Raw genomic sequence first — 20,685 nt, 5'->3', positions numbered from 1 at the left:
CCCACATCATACTCAACAGGGAAAAGCTGAAAGCCATCCCTCTAGGAACAGGAACAAGACAAGGATGCCCACTCTCACCACTTTTTTTTTTGAGGAAGATTAGCCCTAAGCTAACATCTGCTGCCAATCCTCCTCTTTTTGCTGAGGAAGACTGGCCCTGAGCTAACATCCATGCCCATTTTCCTCTACTTTATATGTGGGACATCTACGACAGCATGGCTTGACAAGCGGTGCCATGTCTGCACCCAGGATCTGAACCGGTGAACCCCGGGCCACTGAAGCAGAACATGTGCACTTAATTGCTAAGTCACTGGGCCAGCCCCTCAACACTCTTATTCAACATAGTACTGGAGGTTTTGGCCAGAGCAATTAGGCAAGAAAAAGAAATAAAGGGTACCCAAATTGGCAATAAAGAAGTGAAACTCTCACTGTTTGCAGATGACATGATTTTATATATAGAAAACCCTAAAGAATCCATTGGAAAACTATTAGAACTACAGCAAAGTTACAGGGTACAAAATCAACTTACAAAAATCCGTGGCATTTCTATACTCTAATAATGAAATAACAGAAAGAGAACTCAAGAATACAATTCCATTTACAATCACAAAAAAAGAATAAAATATCTATGAATAAATTTAAGCAAGGAGATGGAGGAAGACCTATACAATGAAAACTTATAAGATATTACTGAAAGAAATCGGTGATGACACAAAGAAATGGAAAGATATTCCATGCACATGGATTGGAAGAATAAACAAGTTAAAATATCCATACTACCTAGAGCTAGCTACAGATCCAATGCAATCCCAATCAGAATCCCAATGAGATTCTTCACAAAAAGAGAACAAAGAATCCTAAAATTCATATGGGGCAGTGAAAGGCCCTGAATAGCCAAAGCAATCCTGAGAAAAAGGAACAAAGCTGGAGGCATCACAGTTCCTGACTGCAAAATATACTACAAAGCTATAGTAATCAAAACAGCATGGTCCTGGTACAAAAACAGACACACAGATTAACAGAACAAAATTGAAAGCTGAGAAATAAAACCACATATCTATGGACAGCTAATCTTCAACAAAGGAGCCAAGAACATACAATGGAGAAAGCAAAGTCTCTTCAGTAAATGGTGTTGGGAAAACTGGACAGCCACATGCAAGAGAATGAAAGTAGACCATTATCTTCCACCATACACAAAAATTAACTCAAAATGGATTAAAGACTTGAAGCTAAGACGTGAAAACATAAAACTCCTAGAAGAATATATAGGCAGTACACTCTTTGACATCTTAGAAGGTTCTTTTTGAATATCATGTCTACTAAGGCAAGGGAAGCAAAAGAAAAAATAAACAAATAGGACTTCATCACACTACAGAGCTTCTGCAAGGCAAAGGAAATCAGCAACAAAACAAAAAGATAACCCACCAACTAGGAGAAAATATTTGCAAATCATATATCTGACAAGGGGTTAATCTCCAAAATATATAAACAACTCACACAACTCAACAACAAAAAAACAAACAATCTGATCAAAAAATGGGCAGAGGATCTGAACAGGCATTTTTCAAAAGAAGATATACAGATGGCCAATAGGGACATGAAAAGATGTTCAACATCACTAATCATCAGGGAAATGCAAATCAAACTACACTGAGATATCACCTTATATCCATTACAATGGCTATAATCACCAAGACAAAAAAGAACAAATGTTGGAGAGGATGTGGAGAAAAGGGAACCCTTATACACTGCTGGTGGGAATGCAAACTGGTGCAGCCACTATGGAAAACAGTATGGAGATTTCTCAAAAAATTAAAAATAGAACTACCATATGACCCAGCTATGCCACTACTGGGTATTTATCCAAAGAACTTGAAATCAATAATTCAAAGAGACTTATGCACCCCTATGTTCACTGCAGCATTATTCACAATAGCCAAGACGTGGAAGCAACCCAAGAGCCCATCGACTGATGAATGGATAAAGATGTGGTGTATACATATACAATGGAATAGTACTCAGGCATAAAAAAGGCAAAATTGTCCCATTCACAACAACATGGATGGACCTTGAGGGTGTTATGTCAGGTGAAATAAGCTAGATAGAGAAAGATAAACACCATATGATTTCACTCATATGTGGAAGATAAACTAACACATGGACAATGAAAACAGATTAGTGGTTACCAGAGAGGAAGGGGGTTGAGGGGTGGGCATAAGGGGTAAAGAGGCACATTTATATGGTGACTGACAAATAATAATGCACAACTGAAATTTCACAATGTTATAAACTATTATGACCTCAACAAAATAAAATAAAATAAATAATAAAAACAAAGTCCTTATTCCATGGCTTAGAAGTTCATTTTCATTTTCTCGATTTAACCAGCTAGAATTTTGGTTTGTGTGTATAAAACCACTGTTTCCCAAAACTGTTATCTCTGTTTCTCAAAATAAATTTAATATTAAAAAAGATATTCAAATGAATATAAAACAGTAAAAATCTTTGTAACTTACACTTTAGATGTTCTCCTGCTCCAGATAACAACTGGTAGAAGATATGAAAAGTACGCTCATCTTTTGCTTGACGCACAGCACGAGATTTTTCCAGAAGGTCTGAGCAAAGGGTTAAGGGTTAAATTGAAAAGGTGGTCCTCTTGCAGTGTCTATACAAACAATTCATAAACCGTTTTCTGTCTCTGATATATATCAACTATCCTGCAATGAACCATTCTAAATGACTGAACTTTGTAAGTGGAAAAAGAAAATACATGCAATTTATGTTTCTCACTAATCTTCTAGAATCTCTAGACTGGGAGGGAACTTAAAGATCAGAGTGTGGGGCTGGCCTGGTGGCCCAGCGGTTAAGTTTGCATGTTCTGCTTCTCAGTGGCCCGGGGTTCGCTGGTTCAGACCCCGGGTACGGACACGGCACACCGCTTGGCAAAAGCCATGCTGTGGTAGGCGTCACACATATAAAGTAGAGGAAGATGGGCACGGATGTGAGCTCAGGGCCAGTCTTCCTCAGCAAAAAGAGGATTGGCATTAGTTAGCTCAGGGCTAATCTTCCTCAGAAAAAAAATAGATCAGAGTGCTTCCCTCACCCCACTCCACTTCACCCTACCCCTAATTTGGCTTACATTCAAAGAACACAGCTCTCTATACAAAGAACTGTAAGAAGCTATAAAAAATGAAGCAGCATTGTTTAAGGCAGGAAAAGCCTTATACTATCAGAACTGTTATTACAATTTTACAAATAAGGAAACCAACGCACAAAGAATTAGTCAAAATGGTATGGGTAATAAGTGGCAAAGCTAGGAATCCAAACTTGGTTGGACTCCAAAATGTACATGCTTAGTCACTGTACTACCCATGAGGGCCTCCCTCTCTTGAAAGCCGCCTTCTCTTGCTAGCCACCTTACATTCATCACTTCACACAAAATTTCCAAATAATGCCTTGAGATAGCTACTACCAGATTCACCACCGGCCTTTCCTTCCCTGCTCTGGAGAACCGCTGCCGCCGGTACCTAGACCCTGCTGCCACCTACCCCGCCTGCGCTTCCCACAGAGCAAGCAGCCCGGCCTCCAATCAGCTCCTGCATTTCAGAGCAATGCACATCCGCCCATGTACTCAGGGTGCGGATCTCAGGCCTATTTGAGTTCTCCGTCCCCCGTGCCTTGATGCTCCTGCTGTGTCTCTGGGTCGACAGTCACACTGGGCTCTCACAGAATCTCAGATTCACTGCTGTGGAAGATGATCGCCTCTTCTGCAGCAAACCCTCCCTGGGGCCGCCAAAGTGAATTAATTCTGTGCCATATAGCCTCCATTTTAAATCGGACTATCTCAAACATATCCTCCACATTTGGAGAAAAACACATTCATATGAATTATGCTGTAACAGACCAATATGAAGAAACTCTACATCCAGTCCCCTGCCATTTTTAAGCACTTCTTGTGTTGTCTGGCTCTGAGTATAATTAGAAACACAGAATGCAGTTCTGAATGAACAGGAAAATTTTGATCTATCCCTCACCTGAGGGATAGAAACAATGTATTTCTATCACTGGAGATTATTCTAGCAAGTAATCAGAGCATTGCCAATTGTATCCTTCCTATTCAGGATCATTTCTATTTTATTATCTCCTTAATCAAATTAATTATATACCTATCATTTCTTAAGGCCATTCTATGCATGTAACACTTCTTAAGACTATTCTATGTATTTGACTTCTTTTTTCTCTAGTTTTATTCTGCTTAACACTAACTGAAATTACTTTAACTCTGTACTTTTAGAAGGCTTGTTTCAATGGGTACATGCTCACCCCACCAATATCAGAAGTGAATGGTAAAAAACGGGCTAACAAAAACTGAAGAGCAGTTCAACATGACAGTTTTCACTTAAACGTCCTTACAGCACACACCCATTTCCTGGGTTGACGTACAGGTAGGCAATCTTCACCTCCGTAGGACTCTCCATTTCCCCAGCCATGTCAATAGGTTATGACTTGGTGTTAAAAACAACAACAGAACACCACTTTGGAGTTAATATTCAGTAGTTGAAAGTATCTGAACAAGTCACCATCTCTCTGGGCTTAAGTTTTATCATCTGGATAATGGGAGAGATACCATAGAGCACTGACATGAGGCTGCAGGAAGATGAAATCATTCTTCATTTTGGATTATGCGATTATGAAAAAGGATACATGTTTCAATGTTGGCCCCAACGATATAGCCAGTTACATCAAAGTTGATCCGAATAAACTTGCCCTGAAAATAAATTACAAAGAGAAAATTGAAAATAAATAAAGACATAGAGGATTTAAACACTATAATAAAACACTAAGCTAATGCGCCCTGCCAAGTATCCATGAACTAGTTACAAAAATGGATTTTAGATATTGCTCCGAATAAAAAGAAAAAGCTTCAACAAATTTCAAGAAAGTAGCAATAGGACCGGATACCTTCTCGGGCTATAACATAATAAAAACGAAACCCTAATCATTTAGAACTTTTTAAAAGCTCTCCTAAATAATCTGAGATATGAGAGATTTTAATAGCTTTAAAGGAGCATTATATTCAGTCCTATAATGATAGGTTTGAAAAACTGAATAACATAGACGATTTCCTAGGAAAACAGAAATCCAATCAAGAAAAAAACAAGAGAAAACTTGAATAGACCATAATCACAAAAATAATGAAATGTAATTTCTTCTTTAAAAATGATAAGTTGGTCTTATGAAACCATTTTGCAAATTCCTAAGGAATATTTAATTGAGTTACTACATAACCGTTTTAGGGAAAGAGAAAATAGTGATTATTTCATAATTCTTTTATAAAGTTATCATAACGCTGAATACCCAAACTGGTAGAGATATAAAAAAGGGAAAGCAAAATAAAAGCTAATATCTTACTTACAAATATAGATACAAAAGACCAAACTAAAAACTCTGTAAAACAAAGAAACGTAACAATGACCAAGAATGGCTTCCTCCAGGACTGCCAAGGACTGACACCAGGAGAACAGCAAAGAGACTGGGGGGCTTTCTTTGTGGAAACGGACAAGCTGATTCTAAAATTCATAGGGAAATGAAAAGGACCCGGAAAAATCACAATAATTTTGAGAAAGAAGACCAGAGCTCGAGGACTCACACTTTTCTATTTCAAAAAGCTATAAATTTATTAAGTCAGTGTGGAATCAGTGTAAGGATAGCGATACAGATCAATGGAAAAGAATAGAGTCCAGAAATAGACCCCGCACGTACAGTGAATTCATCATTAACAAAGTTGCCACATATGGTGAATTCATCATTAACAAAGTTGCCAAGGTAATTTAACATGGAAAGGACCAATCTTTTCCAACAAATGGTGCTTGAAAAACATGCAAAATGAAACGAAAAGAAACTAGACCTTTACATCACACCATATACAAAAGTAAACTCAAAACAGAACATAGACCTAAGCCTATTGTATGAGCTAAAACTATAAAACTTCTAAAAGAAAACAGGAGAAAATCTCTATGACCTTAAGTTAGCCAAAGATTTCTTAGATAGAATGCAAAAAGCATGAACCATAAAGTAAAAAATTGATAAACTAGATTTCATTAATTAAAACTTCTGTTCTTCAAAAGATACTGTAAAGAAAATGAAAAGAGGGACCGGCCCCGTTGCCAAGTGGTTAAGGTCACGCGCTCCGCTACAGCAGCCCAGGGTTTCGCTGGTTCGGGTCCTGGGCGAGGACATGGCACTGCTCATCAGGCTATGTTGAGGCAGCGTCCCAAGTGCCGCAGCTAGCAGGACCCACAACTAAAATATACAACTATGTACTGGGGGGATTTGGGGAGAAAAAGCAGAAAGAAAAAAAAAGAAAAAAAAGAAAATGAAAAGAGAAAGCACAGACTGGCAGAAAATATTTGCAAAACACATATCTGATAAAGGACTTGTTCCAAGAATATATAAAGCACTCTTAGACCTCATTAACAAGACAAACACCCCAATAAAAAAATTGGATGAGAGATTTAAACAGATATTTCGTCAAAAAAGACATGTAAATGGTCAATAAATATATGAAAAGAGGGGCCGGCCCTGTGGCCAACTGGTTAAGTTTGCGCGCTCTGCTTTGGCAGCCCAGGGTTTTGCCAGTTTGGATCCTGGGCGCCAACCTAGCACTGCTCATCAGGCCATGCCGAGGTGGCGTCTCATATAGCAGAACTAGAAGGACCCACAATTAGAATATACAACTATCTAACTCGGGGGCTTTGGGGAGAAGAAGGAAAAAAAAAAGATAGGCAACAGATGTGTTAGTTCAGGGCCAATCTTTAAAAAAAAAAAAAAATATATATATATATATATAAAAAGATGCTCAATATCAACAGTGATTAGGGAAATACAAATTAAAATGGCACAATGAGATAAGACTACATACCCACTAGAATGGCTAAAATTTTTAACAAAGACCAGCAAGGATACGGAACAACTAGAACTCTTATACAACCCCAGGAAGAATGTAAAATGGTATAGTCACTTTGGAAAATGGTTTGCCAGTTTCTTATAAAGTTACATATAAATTACCATATGACCCAGCAACTCCACTCCTAGGTAGTTACCCAAGAGAAATGAAAGCATGTGTCCACACAAAGACTTGCACACGAATGTTCAGAGCCACTTTATTCTTAATAGCCCCCAAATCGAAATAACCCAAATGTCCATCAAGTGGTAGATGGATAAAGAAACTGTGGTATATTCATACATGGAATACTACTGAGCAATAAAAAGGAACAAACCAAGAATACACCAAACAACGTGAATGGATCTAAAAAGCATTATGCTGTGTGAAAGAAGCTAGACATAAAACACTACACACTATATGACTCCATCTACTTGACACTCTAAAGAAAACAACACTATAGGGACAGACAATAGACCAGTGGTTGTCGGGATTAGGGGCAGGAGGAGGGAACTGACTACATAAAGGCCAAAGGAAACTTTCTGGAGTAATAGAAATATTCCCTCTCTGGAGCATGGTGCTGACTACACCACCATAAACATTTGTACAAACCCATCAAACTGCACACTTAAAAAGGGTGAAGTTTACTGTATGCAAAATATAACTCAAACCTATTTTAAAAAATAACCATGGGAAATATCTTAGGACTCCTTATAAATGCCAATTTAAAAAATAGAATTAAACATCTATTCCTCATATTTACCATAAACTTATTAAATTAAACATGTGACTTCCTCACTAAAGTGAAAAATCTTGCTTTACAGTCTTCTCCTTACATCTCCGCCCAACCTGCCCGTTCTCTCACCCACTACTTTAGGACACTTCTCACCTTCCCAATGTTATTTTTTCAGTGTACAAAAATGAGTAGAAAAAATGAGTAGTCAGCATTGGGATGCTACCACAGAAATTTTCAAACTATATTTTATTGTATGTAAATTATATCTCAACAATGTTGATTTTCAAAAATGAAAAAGAGAGGATAATTTTCTAAAATCAATAATCTATCATATTTTTTTGCTCAATATTAAGGAAGATAAGGTGAAGAGAGAATGCATATGAGGAACTTGGGGGAAAAATTCCTATTACTAATTTCCTGCTTGAGGAGGAAGAACCTGTGATCAGCTTACACGAATAAATTCTACCTCAGGTACACAATGAGCAGCTCCTTTCTCACTCCTCTTGGTTCTCTCCTTCACCATTTCCAAAGTGTCCTTTTAACTCTGCCCCACCCAAATGTAAATACTCAATTTCACGTTATCTAAAAGGCTTGCTCTGCACAGGAAATGCACGGCTAGTCTGACACACCAACAGATGTGCACTCCACTTCAGGTGCCACTGAACCCTAAAGTGCTTAAGAGGGAGGTGATGAGCACGATTCCTGTTAGAAGCAAAGGGATTTTGTGACAAATAGCCTCTTACCACCTCTGAAACAGTCATGTATAAAAAGCTACTCACTACACAATGAATTATCAAAACACTGGCTAAACCAAGAACCCTCTGGACATGGGTCTAACAGATATAACTGAGTGTATGTGGACAACAGAACAGAATATACGAAACTGGAGTGTCCCTGGGAAATTAGGATGGTGTAAGTCACCAACGCCTGGATGCCCTTAGCCTGAAAGCTGATCTTCTATCACCAAACTTAACAAGGCAATTTAAATTCCACCAGAGACTACAGTGCAAATCCATCTCTCAGAGGCTGCCTGACTGCCAGTGGTGGGCATTTAGCATTTTTATTTTATGGAGAATTTGTTAATTAAGAGTCACATAAAAACAACAGTTTGTTTGCTTGTTTGGCTGGTTTTGTTTTACAGAGAGGAGACTTTTGTATGAATGTTTTTTTTTTTAAATGAGAGAAAAATTTTCTCTCCTCTTGAGACAGGCTCTCGTGATATCACGTAAGTACTACTTTTGTATGAATAACAATTTTACGTAAATAATATGATTATGGTAGTGAGAGATACTAATCGAATGCCCTCAAACTAAAGTAGAACCGTGAGGCTGTGCTCTTCAATCAGCTGAGGAAGAACGTGGTGGGGGCACTTCCAAAGGACTGCGGGGCACTGTGGGAACAGCGGAAGGCGTCACGGAAACAGAGCTGTTGGAGCTGAGGCATCTACCAAGTGTATTAGTTTGCTTCAAGCTAAAGGGTAATTTAAAAGGACGTTCGATGCTTGTTTACTTTCAAGCTCTTTTAAAATAAAACTACTACAAGGAGTAGTAGTCCTTGATACATTGCAGTCTGCTTTCCACCTCTAAGGAAGACTCTCCATTATTTTCAAGAGATACAATGTTCTGGGCTAATAGCAATTCAAAGCAGCAAGTACAGGCACCCTTATTCTCTTCTGCCAATAGGTTCTCACTTATTATTGCCCTTGCATTGCCAGAATGCGATTCTTGAAGAATATTTAAAAGCTTTGACAGCTCATAATTTTGTTACAGAGAAAAAGACCTTATTTTGCTGCATCATTTCCATTCTTAGGTTTACAAGCACCAATTAGAATGGTTAATACATTGAATTTCTCCATTTCTACATCATCTATTTCTTTCCAATAATTTTTGTATATGCATCTGCCTTCAGCATTTGTCCAATTAAGAAACCACACCAGATAAATTTTTGTACACAAACATGACACAAGATGAAAGAAAACTGTCACATGTCCGTTTATCAAAACAGACAGTCCAGGTTCTTGTTGCAAAATACTAAGTAAGGAAGTCCTTCCTATTGAATGAGTAGCTGGATGCTAATGCCATATTTCCTGCCTGTCATTAGAAATATATTGTTCTGGGCGGCCCAGTGGTGCAGGATTTAAGTTTGTGTGCTCCACTTTGGCGACCTGGGGTTTGCAGGTTCAGATCCTGGGCGCAGACCTGGCACTGCTCAAGCCATGCTGTGGCAGCATCCCACATAAAATAGAGGAAAATTGGCACAGATGTCAGCTCAGGGACAATCTTCCTCACACACAAAAAAAAGAAAGAAATATACTGTTATGGAGTTTGAGAAAATTCTAGGCTATCATCTGAAGACTCAACCTGAGACTTCACTTATAGAATCGATTTCATTGTCATCATTAGTCTATAGCACTAGCTGTCTCTTTGTATTCATCTTCTGATTCATCTAATACTTGTGAAATGCTTTCCTCTATCAATTTTCTTCTCTTTGCAATTATGGGTAGAAAATGAAAACTTCTGACTTTTCACTGAAAGCTAAAAGTAGACTATGAAGATGCTATCTCTAGTCTTCTTTCATACCTTCTTGAAAGATCAGCAATACTTTGGACAATACAATAAGCAAACCAAAGGATGGCACAATAGTCACTATTGTAGGTAGCATCCTTCTAGGCAATTCCATTATTCTTATTATTTTAATCTTTTTAAAAATCATTGGGAATAACTGATGAGTAATGATGAATCAATTCCAAGGATGATGAAATAGCAAAATGTTTTAAGATATAAAAAAAATAAGATCACTAATACCCCAGAATGTATCTTAGATTTATAAGGTGGTCCAATGGATTCATATGGTAATTACAAGAGAGAATGAGTTTTATTCTGTTTTAAAAACAAGTCAATTATGTCTTTCTTCTTTGGAAGATCCCTGACAAAGAATAAAATTCAAAAACTATCAGTCCTCATAAGTAAAACTGCTCAAAAAAGTAACTCAAAAACTAAAATCAGTTCTTGGTCTTATATTGAGTGTTAAAATTCTCTATGAATTTTTAGTAGCCACATTACCTATACAAAACCTTACTGAATTAATAAAAAATTGCTATTTTAAGAGACAGTAGTCAGGGCCGGCCCAGTGGTGCAGCAGTTAAGTGTGCACGTTCCGCTTCAGCGGCCTGGGGTTCGCCAGTTCGGATCCTGGGTGCGAATATGGCACTGCTTGGCAAGCCATGCCGTGGTAGGTATCCCACATATAAAGCAGAGGAAGATGGGCATGGATGTTAGCTCAGGGCCAGTCTTCCTCAGCAAAAAGAGGAGGATTGGCAGATGTTAGCTCAGGGTTAATCTTCCTCAAAAAAAAAAAAAAGAGAGAGAGAGAGACAGTAGTCAAAAGACAATGTTACCACTTCAAAGCTGCAAAGAATACACTGCCAACATAACTGCTCAAGCAAGTACTTTCTCAAACTTCATATCAAAATCATATGGTATCATCTAATTCTTACTGAAGAAAATATTTCACTTTAAAAAGTTTGTTATATCCAGTAATACAAACTTTCAGCTTTCAACAACATGCCTAACTTCTTTATTATGTACATATTAACGTGCTGTTTAAGATTTTAACTTCTTAGACTATTTCCTATTCCTTTTCTTTACCACCCTAAATTACAAGTTCAAAATTCATTAAACAAAAAAAATTCTTGGGCAATAAGACAAAGTTATTATACTGATAACTTTGAACTCTAATAACTTTAAAATCTAAAAGGTAACACTATTCACTTTATACTTAGTGAATTTATTTTTGCCTTACTTCCTGGGAAAGTATAAAATAAGAAAGGAAGTTAGATTCAAAGGAGAAATGGAAGAAAACTAAGGCTTTGGCCTTCTAAACAGGTAACCTAAAAAGCAATGTCCCAAAATAGTTTAGACGTGGGATCACTTAACTTGGCTAAACAAGCAAAGCCACCAACATACAACATCTAATTTCCTCATCAGTTCCCCAGCCAAAGCAGGTCCCTTTCCTTTCCATAGCCAGTGTCCATAGTTGCTCCAGCCACTATGGCTAGTGGCAGAGAAATGTCTTTTGGCTACATGAAAACGGCCAGGGAGAGAAATATAAGGGGACAGAATGAGGGAAGGGACGGGCTGTAGAAGCCTGCGGTGTGGGGAGGAGGTAGAGTGGACTGGGGTGTCCCTCCAACCCTCCTCCCACCCCAGCTGCTCTATACATACCCAAAAGAAACTAGCATCTCTGAAAACAACACATGTAGTCACTAATAACTCTTGGTTATAAGCCAGAGCTCTAAACTTGATTCTGTTTTGAAATACTTTAACAAAACAAAAAACCTTATAAAGTTGAAAATTATCAACCCTCTATGCTAAGCGACACTCACATTCGGCTCTTTTATGAGATATACACAAACACTCTGACAACAACATGACAAAGTGAAATTTCAGAACCAAAAAGAAATACTTTACTGAATATCCCTGAACAATCTAAGATTTAAGTATTCCCCTTAATGTTGGAGCCAGCCCTGGTGGCCTTGTGGTTAAAATTCAGCACTCTCACTGACACCAGGTTCATTTCCCAGTCGGGGAACCACACTACCTTCCCTCAGTTGTCACATTGTGGCAGCTGTGTGTGGCTGTGATACTGAAAGCTATGCCATCAGTATTTCAAATACCAGCAGGGTCACCCACAGAGGACAGGTTTCAGTGGAGCTTCCAGACTAAGACAGACTAGGAGAAAGGACCTGATCACCCATGTCCAAAACATTGGCCATGAAAACGCTGTGAACAGCAGTGGAGCACTGCCTGATGTAACGTGGAAGGTGAGAGGATGGTGCAGAAAGACTGGGCAGGGCTCCGCTCCGCTGTTCCCCTCTGGGCTCCCCTTTGACACAGGTTGCTAGGAGTTGGAACTGACTCAATGGTACTAATAGCAATAACTTAAAGTTGGACGCCCTGGCAAATTAGGTAAGAAGTAGACCATGGGATATGAAGTCACTTCAGTATTAGACAGCCTTAGGGGTCAGGGAAGGGGAGGGAATAAAATCTTTAAGTTGAAAAGCTTTTTCCTCACATATATAATAAATACTCTTCCAGAATTAACATTTTTATTAAAATACAAATCTAGATTAAAATGGATAAGTAAAGAGTTCACTTTTACGTGAGTCCTCTAATCTTTTAAACATTATGTGAAGAGATTTATGGTGGAAATGCCTTCTCTATGTTTGATTTCCATATAGGTCAGATTATGGTACTCAGAATATTCAACCAGAATTTCACCAATGAAACAAAGAAAAAGAAAAAGAAAAATAGGATAAGACTATTATGCATTAATTATAGAATATGCATCTTGACGTCACACACACGATGTGTACCAATCTAAGAGCTGAGACGCTTACTACAAGAGTTCTGACTGGCAAAGACAGCTAGAGTCCTCTCTCTTATGTAAAACAGAAATTAAGAATTTCACTTAAAAGATGCAATAGGAAAACCTGGAAATTTTGATACTAACAAGAAAATAAGAGGATAATTACCTTATTTAAAGATTCTTGTTCTTTCTGAATCAATATTGATTTTCTGGAACTTTTCCTGGGGTGGTTACAAAGTATCTGTAGTAAGTAAATCTAGATTGATTGTTAGCGACTTACTCCAGGGGCAATGCAGGTTTGATTCATGCTCTGAAAATATTTCTCCCCTTCCTACTTGGTAAAGTTGTTACAAGATCTGTCACTTACTTTAAAACATCCAAGCATAGACAGTATGCTATGTGTGTGTGTTAGTTTATTCCACTAAAAATCTCCACTCTGGAGGCCGCTATTTGCCCGAAGTGGGAAAACCCATCCTAGAAGTAATTAGATAGGATTTAATCCAAAGGCCCAATGGCTGTTTTATTTATTCATTTTTAATTTTTTTTTTTTTAGTGAGGAAGATTGTTGCTGGCCAGTCTTTCTCTGTTTTGTGTGTGGGATACCACCACAGCATGGGTTGATGATAGGTGTGTAGGTCTGTGCCCGAGATCCGAAACTGCGAACCCCAGGCCGCTGAAGCAGAGCACACAAACTTAACCACGAGGCCAGCCCCCGAGATGGCTATTTTAAATGCTTCAGATATCTTAATCTCCAACTACACCAGAAGCCTTGTTAATTAGTAAAATGAGTTTTCATGTGAACTAGGTGGCCTCGTTAATTAGTATAACGGATATTAGAAATTCCTGGGGTAAAATGAGTGGCATGAAGAGACATAGACTGATTGGAAACACAGACACCCCTACTCTGGTGTGAACAAGGTATTAAGACCCCAGAAAGCGCAGAGGCTGCAGTGTTTTGGGAAGGCTGCCTAAGGCTCAATTCTAAAATGGTTCTGTGTGCAGCCACTGATTTGCAAGCTGCTGGTTGCCTGGTGCGGATCAAATTCTGTCTCTGACGCTGTCACATCTGCCTCAGTAAATCTTTGGGGAAAGGTTAGGTGAGAGAACTTCAGACAGACAGAGCAGGGACCACATTCAGTCTACTTTAAAAACCGTTTTTAGGGCATGCTTGCTAATACATCTATGTGAGGGCAGAATTCTAACTTGCTTTCACTGTAACCTGGGAGCCAGGCGGCAGCGAGGACACCTGGAGCCTTTACTGAGCTCTAACCATTGGAGGCTAATCACTACCAAAAGGTACATAATAACTGGGAACTGCCCAATCGGCTTAAACCAGTTTGCAAAAAGGAAAAAAAAAGGATTTGAGCAAATATAAAAAGTGATTCTTACTAAAACTTTCTGAGGGAAGATGTATCTGCTGATACAATCATTTTGAAATTGAAGGCCCTGTTTTTAAAGTTTCATTACAAGAGATTCATTTTACACAATCTCCTCCATCTGGAATGCATTTGACTTCTCCATAAACAGAGAACTGGACTAACTGTGAACGATTATTTTCATAAGGGTAATGCTCTCCTAAAGAATCCCCTTTAATACAAACCATACGCTAGCATCTTTGAAAGAAAAGCTCTTCTCAGGAAATTACTCCTCTATATCAGATCAAAGAAATGGAAACAAATGGATTCTAAAGCTTATGGAGTTTATAGTTTCAAATATTTTCACTGCAAGCATGTGGTTTGTAAATAATGACTACATGAAACTTCACTGTACACACAAAGTGAACAGTATCATGTACAACACCAATCCCAACCCAAGGCCTGGCCTGTTCATGGAGCCACCGCCTCCCACATATCTCCTACCCATGCTTCTAAAACTGGGGCATGCATACGCTCAGAGGGTCCACCATATGGAACACACTTCCTGGGCTCAACTGTACACTATGGTGTGAGGTTGGAAATATATTAAAGCTACAACCCAAATGAAGGCAAGCTCTATGAGGCTAGGGCCTCTGGTGTGTCCACTGATATATTCTCAGGGCCTAGAAGAGTGCCCAGCACTCAGCAGGCAACCGCATTTTAACTAAATGGAGTCCATAAATACACCTGCTACGTACTTACACATGTGCAAGGCGGAGTGTCAAGAACTAGGTAGGACCCAGAGAACAAGATAGATTAGGTCTCTACTGTCAGAGATCCTACATTCTAGCAGGAGAGAGAGGGCATAAATAAGCAGAGGAATTAATTACAGATTGTGAAAAGTACTATGAGGGAAATCACAGGACAGGGCGATAGAGAACAGTAGAGGAAACCTCCTCAGATGGGGTTTTAGATTAGGTGTTTAGGAGAGGGAGTAGGAGAAATGTGGACAGATTTGAAATACATTCTGGAAGCGTAACCAACAGGACTCACTCCTGGCTGAGCCATGGGCCAGGAAAAAGAGACTGAATTGAGGAAGATTCCTAGGTATTTTATTTTTCTGGGTTTTCGTTGTTTTTATATTTTGTTTTGAGCTTAAGCAACTACGTGATCTGATGGCACCATTTACTGATATAAGACTTAAAGGAACAAACTGTGAACAGAAAAGAGAAAGTTCCATTTGGAATATGTTAACTTTGAGCAATTTGTTAGACATCCAGATGGAGATAACAAGTAAGCAGCACAGTGCCTGACGACGAAAAGGTGCTTAATAGTTAACTCAACTGCACACGAATAAGAACATCGCCTTAATCAAAACTTTTTTCTAAAAAGACTAACTTTTAATATATTATGCTGAGCATACTTAAAGATTATTATACAGTTGTACAGGCACTTTGGAAGGTGGAAGCTCATCTGAAACAGGTTTTGTTGTGAATTTAGATTGGATGGGTATTCGTGCCAAAATCAATCTTGCTGAAAAACAATCTAAGAAATTCCTCCTACCAGTAGAATGTAAAACAAGCTCCTACCAGAATTATTTATGTCAACCTTTGGAATAGGAGGTGTAAATAACAAGCATTAAGGAGACTCACGTATAGTAACTACTTTGCAAATAAATTTCAAAAAGAGATTACCTTAATTTAGACTATAATTTAAAGAAACAAGCTAGAGCAGGGTTTCTCAACCTTGACATAACTGACATTTTGGGGTGGGTAATTCTTTGTTGTGAGGCCTGTTCTGTACATCATAGGATGTTCTGCAGCATCCTTGGCCTCTACCCACTGGATGCCAGATGTATACTACTACCCATCCCCCCAGCTGCACAATCAAAACTGTCTCCAGACACTACCACATGTCTCCTGGGGGGCCCTCAATAGAGAACACTGATCCAGAGTAATGAAAATTACAGATTATAATCTACGTATGTCAATCTGGAAATCTCTCTAATGATTTGTGGTGGCCAACTTCCAAGATGGCCTCAATAACAGCTACCTTCTGGTATTCATGTCATCGTGTAGTCTCTTCCCACATGTATCTGGGTTGGTCTGTGTGACCAACACAGTACACCAAAGGGATGGTATGTCACTTCCGAGATGGGGCCAAAAAACCACTATGTGGCTTCTGTCTTGCTCTCTCTTGGATCACTTGCTTTGGGGGACACCAGATGCCGTGTCATGAGCAAACATCCTGCAGAGAAGACTTTGAGGTGAGGAACTGAGGCCTCCTGCCAACAGCTACCTGGGTAAGCTTGGAAGGAGATCTTCCAGCTTCATCAAGCCTTCAGAAGACTGCAGCTCTAGCCAACAACATCTTAACGACAACCTCATGAGAGACCCTGAGCCAGAACCACCCACCACACAGAACTCTGCGATAATAAATGCTTTAAGTCACTAGGTTTTAGAGTAATTTGTTACACAGCAATAGATAACTAATGCAGAATTATACTTCTTTCTGTCCCAAACACAAAAACCCTGGCAGGCAGATGAATTCTTACCACTTAGTAACAGAATCACTACATTCTTTACCAAAGGACACAAATGACTGGTTAGTAGCAATTTATCTTTTCCAGGCAAAAATGAGACAAATGAGCACAAAACTGCTTCTCCTGAGTTTAAAGTGTGGTTTTGGGGGGGGGGGGGGGGGCGGAAATCAGAACAGACTGGTAACTTGATTTATGTGGTAAAATAAAACATTTTCCACTAAGAAGTCCTTGAAAATCTTCACAGGGATTCACATACCAAAGCTGGTAGCTCACTGTGTCTTCTATCCCATGATACAGCCACTAAACATAGGGCTTCCAGTAGGAAGAATTTAAGATTTAATTGTGGCTCAGGCTCAATGCTGACGATCCACAGAATGACAGACAGTCCATAACCAAAGCTAAGTCTCCCCAGATCTTTTAGAAATCCAAAAGTCACAGCCAAGCTTCCTACTGACACAGGCACATTTGTTATCCCACTTTGTAGATAAAAAGCTAAAATAATTACTAAACAAACTTAGACTAAGTGACTCTTAATTTTATCATACTAGGAAGAAACAATGCTCCAAGCCAATAGATCCCTATTTCCCACAGAACTTGGAAAGCCTCTTGCACTTAAACTATCTCTATGGGTGTTATGGGCTGAACTGTGTTCCCCCCGCTCCAATGCATACATTGAAGTCCTAACCTCTGGGACCTCAGAACACAACTGTATTTGGAGATAGGGTCTTTAAAGAGGTAATTAAGTTAAAATGAGGTCACTAGGGAGGGCCCCAAACCAATATGACCAGTGTCCTTTAAGAAGAGAAGAAGAGAACACAAACACACACAGGGGGAAGACCATGTGAAGACATAGGGAGACGGCCGTCTGCAAGCCAAGGACAGAGGCCTCAGAAGAAACCAATATTCTGCCAATACCTTCATCTCAGACTTCTAACCTCCAACTGTGAGAAAATAAATGTCTGTTGTTTAAGCCCCCCGGTCTGTGGGCCCCTGTTTGCTGTAGCAGGCCCAGCCCACTCAAACAGAGGGTCATCCAGCCACCTGTGTGTTTACTGGGTCCTCTGGGATCCCAAATCTGGTTGCTTCCAAAGAAACCATGCCACCAGAAACTACCATGAAGACTATGACGGTACATTCCCAGAGTAAACGAGTATGTCACAATGATACCAGATCCCCAAAAATTATCCATCAAGGAATCATTAGAATTGAAGTCTCTTTTATTTTGGCCTTCTTAACTTTTACAAATACTTCTAATATAGGAGGAAGGGGGAGAAACATTGAATTAACTCAAACAATGTTAAGTAGAAACAACTGAAATTAAAGAACCTCTGTCCAATCTGACTGTGGAAAGGGTTACTGAATCCTAATGACTATAATCCAGGGCAAGAGTTACTGAAGGAAAGCCCATTTTGCTAAATGTGGGTTTAGAGATGTTTTGCCATTAAAGTGTCAATTCTGAGCAGCTGGAATGGGAAGGCAGTGTCCTTAAAGTAATTTTGATCTGGCTACCACTTAGGATAATATTCACAGGCAAACTGTTAGAGCTGGTCAAACTGAGGGAGAAGGTAAAGCTTTCAATGAATTAAGATAGTTGAACAGCTGAGAAGAATTTTTAAAGAGACGTAATAGTAGTTAAAAATTATTCTGAAGTCCATATCCCACAGAAACAGCAAGGTATGAAAAGTACAATTTACTACACTGAATCCCAAATTCATTTGTTGAGTATTCACTATGGCCAGTGCTGTGTCAAGTGCTCAACATGCATCTCGTTCCCACGCCAACCTCGTAACAAGTATTATACATCATCCCCCAGCAAAGGTGAAGAAGTAAGTTCAGAGAGGTTCTATAATTACGTATCCAGACAATAATATATAGTTATATACTTATACATAATAAATATATGATTAAATTATTTTCACATCTTCTTCTCTTTTTTTTTTTTTGCTTTTTAAAATGTGGCTACTAGAAACTTAAAAATTACATGTGATTTGCATTACATTTCTGTTGGACAGTACTGTCCTACACTATATCTATTAGCTTCTCTCTAGAATCTAGGAAGAAAAGTACTCGATTTGCTTAATCACAATAAACAATTAACTAGCAATCTGAGGAATTAAAAGTTTCTGGTACTTTGAACTTACAAAACGAGATGAGTTATCATTTTTCACAGTCTTCGCATTTCCAAATGATTCCAGAATTGGATTTGCTTGCAAAAGCTGCCGTTCAAGTTCCCCCTAAAAGACATTACACATATACACACACATAAATAAAATCAGATGTATGATAATCTATTGTCTTTACCCCAGTCCTCAGGGAAAAAACAAGACAAAACAAAATACTGCCTCTTTTCCTTATTCTTCCATTTGTTTGCCACCCAGCAAACGTTTTGGCTTTATTCTTGTTCATAATAGGCTCTGCTAAAGGAAAAAAATTAGCATCTATGAAGTGTCCACAAGGAGAAGAACATGTCACATGGAACAGAGAAGATAAATTTCAAGACAGGGCACATAAATCAGGCAGAGAATTTTGAAAAAAAAAATAAACTGACATTCATGAAATGAAATTTAGCATGACACCTCAATATTAAGAGCATATGAATACTTATACTCTGTTTATTTCTACTCTGCCTTGTTCCAAAGATTTAAGGTAGTGAATTCTAATAATTACCACTGTACTGGTATAAGACTTGCCATTTTTCCAAGAGTTTCACATAGTACCCTAATGATGTAGACAGGGCAATGTCTTCATCTCCACTTTCAGAGATGACAAAGATGGTGATACTAGTGACTTCTTGCTCAAATTTAAAAGGTTAAGTATCAAGTATTTGGTATAATGTATGCTCTACTCAGTATCTTTACTTACATGCAAATTAGACTATAAAACAGATTTTACAAACAAAAGATGTAAGTACATTAACATGTGCTTTCATAAAACACAACAGAAAGCTATATGAGAAGGCATGATGCCATTTATGGCCATGAAAAGTAATAGAAGGTGATGCTGTGTTCCTGGAATGTAATTTCAGAATTATACCATATGACTCAAATAAATCTGCTTTTTCCAAACAAAAATCTTACCCCTATATTTTAAAATACCCACAGTATTCTAGACCTAAATAAAGAAAGGAATAAAAACTGCTAGCAAATGTGATTCTCTAAGCAGAAAAGGAATATAGGGAACCTCACATAAGATTTTTAATCGCCAGTTGCCAAGTGATGTATTACAGTCACGTGTCTCTTACCGACAGGGACACATTCTGAGACATGTGTCATTAGGTGTTTTTGTCATTGTGCAAACATCACAGAGTATACTTACCAAACCTAGATGGTATAGCCTACTACACACATAGGCTCTATGGTACTAGTCTTATGGGACCACTGTTACATATGTGGTCCATTATTGACTGAAATGTCGTTATGCAGTGCAAGATTGTACACTATTATCAAATCCCAAAAGAGGAACAAATATATGCCACACATACGGTCTCGGCATCTAACCCCGGTTTGGACTCCTTCACTCAGCTGAAAGGGTGGGAAGTGTTCCTGAGGCACACCTACTCTATAGCACTTATCTGGATTATCCAGATTTTCACAGGTCTTAACTACAGTCTACAACTGTGTTCCACTGAAACCAGTCAGGAACCAGCCCTGTTAAGCACCCCAAGCTACATGAATTTCATTACATAGGATCAACTCACTTTCCAGACATTAGATAATATGCTCCCTATACAGTGAATCTTCTA

At 38.6% G+C, this 20,685-nt stretch overlaps 1 protein-coding gene across 14 annotated transcripts in view; it reads right to left on the bottom strand.

The window, feature by feature from the left end:
- MYH10 (myosin heavy chain 10) overlaps positions 1-20,685 on the bottom strand; it is a 145,250-nt gene that overhangs the window by 76,186 nt on the left and 48,379 nt on the right. For all 14 annotated transcript variants that reach the window (XM_014864117.3, XM_014864114.3, XM_014864113.3 and 11 more), the window contains 3 exons: positions 19,085-19,177; positions 4,705-4,768; positions 2,517-2,615 (listed from right to left, as the gene is read on the bottom strand). In XM_014864117.3, the coding sequence (XP_014719603.3) occupies positions 2,517-2,615; positions 4,705-4,768; positions 19,085-19,177 (256 nt within the window). The remainder of the gene's footprint in view (positions 1-2,516; positions 2,616-4,704; positions 4,769-19,084; positions 19,178-20,685) is intronic.

Source organism: Equus asinus, chromosome 13 (genome assembly GCF_041296235.1).
Source record: "Equus asinus isolate D_3611 breed Donkey chromosome 13, EquAss-T2T_v2, whole genome shotgun sequence".
NCBI classification, from domain to species: domain Eukaryota; kingdom Metazoa; phylum Chordata; class Mammalia; order Perissodactyla; family Equidae; genus Equus; species Equus asinus.
The sequence above is the reverse complement of the archived record's forward strand: the minus strand, read 5'-3'. Positions and strand labels throughout refer to the sequence as shown.